This window comes from Terrapene carolina, unplaced genomic scaffold (assembly GCF_002925995.2).
Source record: "Terrapene carolina triunguis isolate 2854851 unplaced genomic scaffold, T_m_triunguis-2.0 Scaffold29372, whole genome shotgun sequence".
In the NCBI taxonomy this organism is placed as follows: Eukaryota; Metazoa; Chordata; order Testudines; family Emydidae; genus Terrapene; species Terrapene triunguis.
In genome coordinates, this window is record NW_020693723.1 from 101465 (window position 1) to 111040 (window position 9576).

A 9576-nucleotide genomic window follows, 5' to 3' on the forward strand; every position below is an offset into this window, starting at 1 on the left:
CCTGGCTCTGAGAGGGGAGTGGGGTCTAGTGGTTAGAGCAGGGGGGTTGGGAGCCAGGACTCCTGGGTTCTCTCCCGGGCTCTGGGAGGGGAGTGGGGTCTAGTGGTTAAAGCATCCATACACCAGAGGGGTTTCACTTACCAAATCCTCCTTAGGGGCCTCAGGCTGGGTAATGTTTGCCTGGAGTGGAGTACAAGGTGAGTTTGTGAACAAAAAAAAGATGTACAATCTCTCCGTTGTCTGCGTGTATGTTTCTCTCTCTCCTCCTTTTCTAGACAGGCTCAGCTGTACACTCTGATGTGAGATAGAAACTTAAAATTCTTCACATTCGTCTTTGGCAGAGTCGATAGATTTCTATTCCTGTCGCCAGCGCTGCCCCCTACCCACAGCGCTGTGACATCCCCAGGGTATGTCCAGGCCAATGTACCACAGCTAATGGTACAATCCACCCCTGCCCTGCACCCTTGGGTGCCTTCCAATGCCCTGCAGAAATAGCTCCCCCCGGGCTGCTCACAAACAGACTCCAGCGTGCGAGCTGCACCCTGAGTGTGTGCATGTGACTGCAGCCTGCCGGCCACACCTGGGTTACACTTTGGCTCTCCCCAGCCTTGGTTATATTGCACGGCAACGCCAACACACCCACAGTTCCAGATTCTTATACAGAAACATATGTCCTTTGCTGCCCGGCCTTCTCCCGGACAACACGGGCTGATGTAAAGTCCATCATTTTATTACTAGAACTGATATGTGCACAGCCTTGTCAGCCCAAATGGAGTTTCCCAGACACTTCAGTTCAAACACACTGGATTAGATAAAACAGTAAAGCAAGTTGATTAACTACAGAGAGTTAGATTTGAAGGGAGTACAAGTACTAGACATAGAAGTCAGAAATGGGTCCAGGAGAAAGGAAGATAAAACATGACTAATTGAACAAGTTACATTAGATTCACAGCCAAGTTTCCTCACCACATGCTTCAGCAGGTTACTGACCAGACTCTTCGGCTATAGCTACACTGGCGCGTTACAGCGCTGCAACTTTCTCGCTCAGGGGTGTGAAAAAACACCCCCCCCCGAGGCAGCAAGTTACAGCGCTGTAACGCGCCAGTGTAATCAGTGCCTGCAGCGCTGTAAGCTAATCCCCTTGTGGCGGTGGAGTACCTGGAGCGCCGGGAGAGCTCTCCCAGCGCTGGCGCACGACCACACTCGCACTTCGAGTGTAACCACGGCCTTAGCTCAGGAACCATTCCTGCCCCACCCCCTCCAGTCCAACACTGCTTCCTTTGTCCTCAGGTGCCGTGAATGCAGTGGGGGGTGTTTTGGGGGATTGCACCTCCCTTTTTATTGTTCTCTCCCCCCTTTGAGATGCATTTCCAGCTGGGAACATGGTGACAGGCCCTGTGTGTGGATGGGAACTCCATGCTTTCTTTGCTAAGATGTGGATTTTTCACCCCGGCTCCCTTTCCTGCCAAAGAACTGCCACTTATCAGGTAATGGCCCATTGACAATTGTCTGAGGCGTCAGCTTGCCCTTTGTCCCTGAGGATCTGGTTTGCCCACTGCCCAGACTTGGGACACGTCTGAGTAACAGCATGCAGTGGAAACTTACAACCTTACATGCAGTGTTGCCACACATATTTCACCAGGGCATTAACGACCAGCAATGGGGTGGCCTGAGGGAAAATGGAGCTCTGGGTGAACTTGTATTTTGGCACCCCTGGCTCCCACTCCCTCCCTAGAGCCCCCCCGCCCATTGCCCCCGCTGCCGCCCTGGGTTCCCCACCCATTCCCACATTGCCCCCGGACCCCACTGCTTCCCCACCATTGCTGTGGAAGGATCCTCCTCATTCTACCCCTCTTCCAGTCCCCCCTCGGCTCCCATCTCCCTTCGGCTCCCATCCCCTCTCAGCCACCTTAGATGTCTACACACAAATGTAAGGAGCATGGGGAATCAAGAGGAGGAACTGGAAGTATCCGTACACAAGCTAAATAATTATTTAATTGGCATCACAGAGACTTGGTGGGAGAAATCTCATGAGTGGAATCTGCGTATGGAAAATGAAGGAAAGAGAAGGAAATGTCCCCACAAGAACTGAGTTTTTTCATTAAAAAAAGGGGGGAGGGATGGAAAAGCGGGGAGGAAGAGGCACATTTTCCATCCCATTCTCAACATCAAAAAGTTTTTGATAGAAAAATTTGAGCCAGTTCTACCTGTGGCTTCATTTTGATGGGACCTGCTTGCAGATGGCCTGAGATCATTTCCCAGGGCAGGAACTTGAAACGGCGCCTCTCAAATTCACGGTCCTGTTCCCAACTCCACTACAGAAATGCCCGCACAGACCTTGGCTGACACTTTCCAAAGTGGTCTGTAATTTAGGTCGCCCTGCTCTAGGGGTGCTGTCAGGGGCAGAAGAGGCAGCAGCTGGCTAAGAGGGATACGACTAGGTTTGGCAGGATAAGATTTTTACCTGAAAATGCTGATAAGGTCGATTTCACAAGACACACCCAAACCAAGACATAAGCTAGTTGCACTGATAACAAATTTTTCCGATAGGCATGGTAAAACAAATACTTCTTGAGACTGTATTGGAGTTTGATTTTAGGCTAATTAATTAAGATGAGCAATTAGCCTCTTAGAGTTGATATGGCTATTTCCACCTTTTCATGTTCTGTATGTATATATATCTCCTCTCTATATGTTCCAGTCTATGCATCTCAAGAAGTGGGCTGTAGCCCACGAAAGCTTATGCTCAAATAAATTTGTTAGTCTCTACGGTGCCACAAGTACTCCTGTAAATAATTATTGTTGCCCCCAGACCATTTCCCGCAACTGTGAAAATTTAAATCGATAAAAATAGTAAAAATCTTTAAAAATAAATTTCAATATTATCCCTCAAAATTATAAAAAAATTAAAATCAAATTCAGCCCACCCTACATACAAACGAAGATTCTTTATTGAGCATTGTAGCTCCCGGCCTGTGCTGCCTAATTTCACCACTAGGGGTGCCTTTAAGACGAAGCAGCTGCTACACAGTTCTGCCCACTCGAATTAAAATTTTGCCCATCGAAAGAGATAAAAAAAACTCCAAAGAATGAGGTCTCCAGTTTGTTTCATTCAGTGCAAAAAAATAATGGGGAAGAGAATGCGGCCAGGAGCCCAGAGCCCCTGGGAGGGGAGAGTGGCTGCAGAGAGGGGCAGACGCAGACTGCCGGGGTCTTGTTGAGCGTGGCGTGGCCATTCCATGGAGTGGAGATCAGAAGAGCAGCTTCAGCAGCAGGAGCCCAGCAAGGGATGGGACGAGGAGCCCGACTGGTCCCAGAGCTGGGCCAGGTGCTTTGCATTTGACCACAGATAGATCCGCACTGACTCCTGCGATGGTCCCTGAAATCACTTTAAAGTGGGCACAAGTGGCCTCACTAGCGCAGCCCTTCATGGTGGTCGATGTGGAAGATCCACCTGGGGGGTGGGAGGGGGAAGCAGGGGATTGGTGTGAGAGGCGCAGCTCCATTCCTCAAGCTGGACTAGGACAATTCCCTCCCCTCCTCAGCTCTCCTCCTCAGAGCCCTGACTAGGTCCCCCACAGCCTCCATCTCCCCATCTGCTCTGCTCCCCCAAGCCTGTCTGGCCCTGGGTGGCCTCCCCCTTCTCCTCTGCTCTGATACAGACTCACTGTGTGTCCTAGAGCAAGTGACTGGCAATGATCTAGAGCCCAGTGGCGACACCTGGGCTGGATCAGGACTGTATTAGACCCATCACTCATCTAGCAAAGCGGCAGCTCATTGTTGGTGGTAGCGGTGGGATCTGGGGAATTAAGGCACCATGATGGGACTCTGCAAATCTAGGTTCAATTCCCAGCTCTGCTCCAGCCTTCCTGTGTGACCTTGTGCAAGTCACCTCATCATGCTGTGCCTCAGTTTCCCCCTCTGTAAAACAGGGAGAATGATCCTTCTTTTTCCTGTTTAGATCACAAGGTCTTGGGGGCAAGGACTGTCACTATGAACTTGTTCAGTGCCTGGCACAACAGGGGTCTCTGATCTCGGTCAGGGTCTGTGCAGCGCCTGGCACCCCAGGGGCTCCCAATACTAAGCCAGTCCCTACCACGAAGAGAGTACAGATTAAACTCTAGATAGGCAAAAGGTGGGAAGGGAAACAGAGGCAAAGAGAGGGAAAGACATTGGCTCAAGGTCACACAGGAGGCGGCACTGGGAAGAGGACCCAGGTGTCCTGATCTCCAGCCAATATCTTTACCCAGCAGAGCCCACAGCATCCTGTCCTAGGGTAGGAGTTTGGGACAGATGTGGGACCTGGGGTACAAAGGCCTGAACTGAACCATGCACCAGCCAGGAATGGACTCTTGGAACAACAAGTGGTAAGTGGTTTCCCAGGGAATCTCTAGGGTGAAGTTAAAGCAAATTCCCCACCTCTGGTTACTCCCAAACCAGCCTTGCGAAGCTACGCCATGAGGTGAGGGCACATTTGTCTGCTGATCCCCTGGGACACGAGGCTAAGAACAAAGGTCCCAGTTGTACAAAGGAACGACAGCCCTTCTCAAGTGCTGAGACCGTTATCAACTTGTAACAAGAATGAAAACCAAGTTGTGGGGGTTGACACTAGCAGACCCCAATTCTGGATTCGAGGTGACCTTTCCAGCCTGCAGGTCCTTTCATTGTTTTCAATCCCTGGTTTCCCCATAATGCTCTGACCTTCAGAACGAAGGTGATGGCTTAGGACGCGCTGTGGGGCAGCTCACAGCTCTGGGCCATGACGTTGTTTAACCCCCCTGCGGAGACTGTGTAGCGCAGCTGCTGGCCCGTTAGGCAGTCTGGCTTGCTGGGGCTATCACAGTGTCAGCAGGGGACTGTGCAGCCTTCAAGAACTCCCTGGTCAGCAGGGAGAGAGATGTGGGTGTCCGCCCAAGAGAAGTGAGAGCTGAGGAGCCAGACGATTAGAGCTGGTGCCTTGGAGATCACGGCGGGGGAACAGGTGCATTTGACCTAGACTGTGACCGAAATAAACAACAAAGGAAAAATAAATGCAGAGTAAATGAATGGAAGTTACCAATTGTTGCGGTCCCGGCAACCTCGATGCATCGGGTATCTGATCCAGCACACTGTATGGTCTCTTCATTGCACTGAGCGTAGAGCATAGCGACGCAGGCTGGGCAGCGCCGGCCGTTGGGTTTGGTGTTGGCTGGTGGCACTGGGAAGAAGTGGAGCAAACGCAGTCAGCTCGGGGGATGAGCCCCAGGCGGCGTCGGGGCAGGGAGAGCAGCTGGGGGCTGCACAGCTCAGCCCTGGGTGCCCCCTGCAGGGGGAGCTGTAGCTCTGGGGTTGCTGGAGGCAGCAGGGGCAGGGGAGAGGTTTGCAGCAGGGAGCCCTGGATCCCACTCTGAGTGGGGCCTGTTGGGTTCACACCTGGTGGGAGCCTAGAGCCCCGCCCACTAAACTCCACCCACACAGGGGCTCAGTGTTCTTCAATGGGGCGCTCCCTGAGGGGCGGGAGGACCAGTCTCAGGAAGTTAACGTGGGGCAGGTTCCAAGCAGCCAGAGGTGCAGGGGGACAGGGGAGAGAGGAGAGGTGGAGCTGGGGAGAGGTACCTGTAACGGTGGTTGTTCTGCAGGCATCTCCCATGCAACACGTGATGCCCGACCTTATTACCAGTCCATTCCCAAAGTTCACAGTGAGGGGGCCAGCTTTGCAAATGCTGGATGTTGCACAGCCCTTGATAATGATCTGTTGCTTCATTCCCGCTGCACATGAGGAGAAGAAGGAGATTTATTTCCCTTCCACTCCCACCCCATAGCTGCCCTCTGCACAATAACAGCCATGTGACATTATCCTAACGCCACTCATGGGGAAACTGAGGCACACTGAGGGGGAAAGAAGTTCTGAAGGAACTCAAATATGAAATTGCAGAGCTACTTCTTGTAGTTTAGAACCTGTCACTTAAACCAACCTCTGGACCAGATGACTGGAGGATAGCTAATATGATGCCTATTTTTAAAAAGGGTTCCACAGGCGATCCTGGCAATTACATGTTTCTAACATCAGTACCAGGCAAATTGACTGAAAGTATAAAGAACAGAATTAGCCAAAACATAAATGAGTGCAATATGCTGGGGAAGGGTAAACATGGCTTTTGCAAAGGGAAATCACTCCTCACCAATCTACTAGAATTCTCTGAGGGGGTCAACAAGCATGTGGACAAGGGAGATCCAGTGGATATAGTGTACTTGGACTTTCAGAAAGCCTTTGACAAGGTCCCTCACCAAAGGCTCTTAAACAAAGTGAGCTGTCATGGGAGAAGAGGGATGGTCTCTCATGGATCAGTAACTGGGTAAAAGACAGCACACAAAGGGCAGGAACAAATGATCAGTTTTCGCGGCAGAGAGAGATAAATAACAGGGTCCCACAAAGCAATTTAGGCATCTAACTTCTACCTGAGACACCAAAATCCAACATTTCGATTCCCAGGCTCCCAGCTCAGCTGCTGCCTGACTGTAGTGGGGTGGTCATCCCACTCCTGCCCGGAGGGGCTAAAAGCAGCCCTGGAGAGGGCTGTGGTTGGGAAAAGCTGGGCTGATTGGGGGAAGCAGCCACAGCTGGGCCACGCCCCAATCAGGCCACAGCTGACTCTATAAGGGGGCTGAGGACCAGAGACAGAGAACACTCTCTCTCTAGCTTCTGAGGGAGAAGGACCAGGCTACCTGGGGAGCTGAGGAGGGGACCTAGAGTGGAGCAGGGCTGGGGAAGGGCAGAGGGAGCTGGGGAGCTCCAGCCTAGCAAAGCCCCAGGCTGCAGGCCGAGTTAAGGGCCCACAAAGGGGTACTGGGGCTGTAGAGGGGCAGCCCAGAGATAGGCAGAGGCAACTGGTCCAACCCCCCTTGCCGATGATGAGTGGTTAACAGATGGCCGTCTGCCCCAGTGAGCGGGGGCTAGATGGTGACTGGCTGTAGCCACTGAGGCAAGGTAGGGATAGGGGGTTGGGGGTTCCCCTGGGTGGGGAGACCCAGATTGTGGGTTGCTGTTAGGGGGCAGAACCCTGATGTAAAGGGCACCGGGACCTGAGAGGGACACGGGGGCCAGCAGCAGGCAAGACACCGTCCTAAAGAAGGCGCTCCAAAGGCTTCAAGAGCTAATTCCCAAGATGACCAGCAGGAGGCGCTGCGCCGGGTGAGTCGCCACCCATTACACTGACCCTGTAGGTGCCTAAACTCCCTAAGTCCCTGGATTTCTCCAGGTGGGTAACCACACAGCTGCCTAAATCATGACACCCGGCACCCAGCTCATGGCTAAGCTCTGGCGGGACCTCCCAGTAGGCGTTCCCCTGCCTATCTCAGTTCTGGGACCTGATCCAGGGGACAGCCTCTGAGATGGGTGACATGGTTGTGCCCCCCACAAAACACAGCCACAGGAGGTGCTATTTGTGATGCCTCCACACCACTTTGTGCCCAATAGTCCAATGCTCAGAGCACAACCCAGTGTGTGGCGCAGTCAGGGTCCAGTTCACGCCCAAGTGTTTATAGGTTTGGCAGAGTCAAGATTTTCTCAGTACATGTTGGTAAACGTTGATTTCACCAAACACCCATAAACCGACCCAATATTCCCATCGATGATGATTGAAAGTTACAGATTGGCCAGGTAGCAGAAATGCTGCTTGAGAAGGTATCAGAGTTGGATTGAAGGCGATTTCCTTGGTATAATTGGACACGTGATGTCGAATTTGTGGTTTAAAGGTTAGAAAGCTTTGCCTTTTGAATTCCATCAGCTATTGTCATTAAATCGTTATTGTCTGAACCCGCCCCGCCCACCGGCCACCATTTCCTGCAACTGTGAACATTTCAATGGATTAAAACATGTTTAAAAAATGACATTGTCAAAATGAGAACAAGGTAAAAATCAAATACTGCCAAGCTGAAATATTGAACCTGAACGGGACGGCTGCAAGAAGAGGGCTCCAGTCAGAACCGCTCCATAGTCCAGTGGAAGGGGAGGCATTTGAAGCTGGTTTTTCCATGTCCCAGCTGAGCCCCCAGCTGCTGGGGTCTCAGGGCAGCCCCTCCTCCTCGGCTGTCTTTTGCAAGGAAGGGCTGACCCGGTTTAGACGCTGGACTCCCAGCAAGGGGTTCCCAGCTGTGGATCCCAAGCACAGCTGGGCACCACCGTGCAGCCCAGACTTAGATGCTGAACTCTGAGGGGAGGAGGCTTAGGCCACACCCCTCTCCTCAGCATTTCCTATTGGCTGGCTTAGGCGGTGCCCGCTTGGCATGCCGGCTTTTGTGGATCCCATCCTCAGGCGTCTCCCTCTCCCCAAGCACCATGGCGGCAGCCTGGGCCCCTGACCCATGGTCCGTGGAGACCACTGGGGGTTCAGCATCGCAATGCTGAGTCTAAGTCCCCTTTGGGGAACTAGCCCACAGGGTCTGGCATAGAACCCAGGTGTCCTGACTCCTTAACCGCTGCTCAGACCCATCCATCCCACTCCCTTCCCAGAGCTGGGACTAGAATAGGACCCAGGAGTCCTGGCTCCCCAGCCTGTTCCCTGAGCCAGGTTGGTTAAGGTCCATCTCACCTACCCAATGTGTATTCACCCAGAGAGATGCCACAAGTGTCTTCCCCAGCAGTGCAGGGCTGTAGGTCGCCCGAGCAGCTGGCTCCTGGTCCAGAGCAAACCTCACACTGCAGACAGGCCCCTGGAGATGGAGAGAGAACATGAGCCACCTGGATTTGTTCCTCCCTCGCCCCCTCACCTTCTCCTGGGTTTGATCCACACCAGGTGGGGATCTGGCTTCCCTGACACCAATGCAGCTACAGCGACAGACCCCAGCTGGGGATCAGATAGAAATCCATTTCCTAGTGTCTTGTGACACGGATTCAAATCTGTTTCCCTTCATAGTGGAAGATCCTCTTCCAAAAATTTCCTTGTTTATTGGAGAAGTCAGAACATGGGATCCTGTAGGAACAGACCCCACTCACCTGTAGCCAGGAGAGCAGCGAGGATGCAGACGGCAAGAGAAGTCTCCATGGTGATGAGGACACAGTAGATCGGCGCTGAGGTCTCTGATGCAGCCAAATCTGCGGCCAGGGGATTGATCACAGATGGGCTGAAATGAGATCAGAAGAGAAATTGCACATGCATCATCTGGTCGACAGGTGGAACCTCAAAACCATTTGCCAAAGTTCTGGGGTAGTCACACCTCTGACCCGCCTTTGTGGCTGCTATGTTGGTGGCACCCACACAGAGAAGGTAGATACAAATATCAAATACTCCTGCTGGAAGGTTTCAATGTAACACAATTTTATTTCTGACACTCCAGAATGATAACACATAAGAACGAAAAAACAGAGACAAAGCAGGTTGCTCCCTAAACAGAGGGAGACAAAGCAGGCTGCTCTCCTGGGCAGAGATGTATAACTCACCCACCTTGTTCTAGGCTGGTTCTTTCCAGACTGCCTCTGGTCCCACTCTTCCCTGTAGATCAGCCAACCCCACTTCCTTCACCCACCCACTCTTAAAGTGATAGCTTGCAACAACCCTTGGCTCTCTGCAAAGCTACTCCCAATCATGAACTAATTTT

The 9576-nt window shown here is 52.3% G+C and overlaps 1 protein-coding gene across 1 annotated transcript; it reads right to left on the reverse strand.

Annotated features, from left to right (window-relative positions):
• Positions 1 to 3251: 3251 nt before the first annotated feature.
• Positions 3252 to 9023, reverse strand: LOC112113013 (phospholipase A2 inhibitor subunit gamma B-like). The gene is made up of 5 exons (XM_029914061.1): positions 8975 to 9023; positions 8575 to 8691; positions 5596 to 5748; positions 5057 to 5197; positions 3252 to 3454 (listed from the first exon to the last, which is right to left on the reverse strand). Exons 1-5 carry the CDS (start codon positions 9021 to 9023, stop codon positions 3252 to 3254), a joined length of 663 nt encoding a protein of 220 aa, XP_029769921.1.
• Positions 9024 to 9576: the final 553 nt, after the last annotated feature.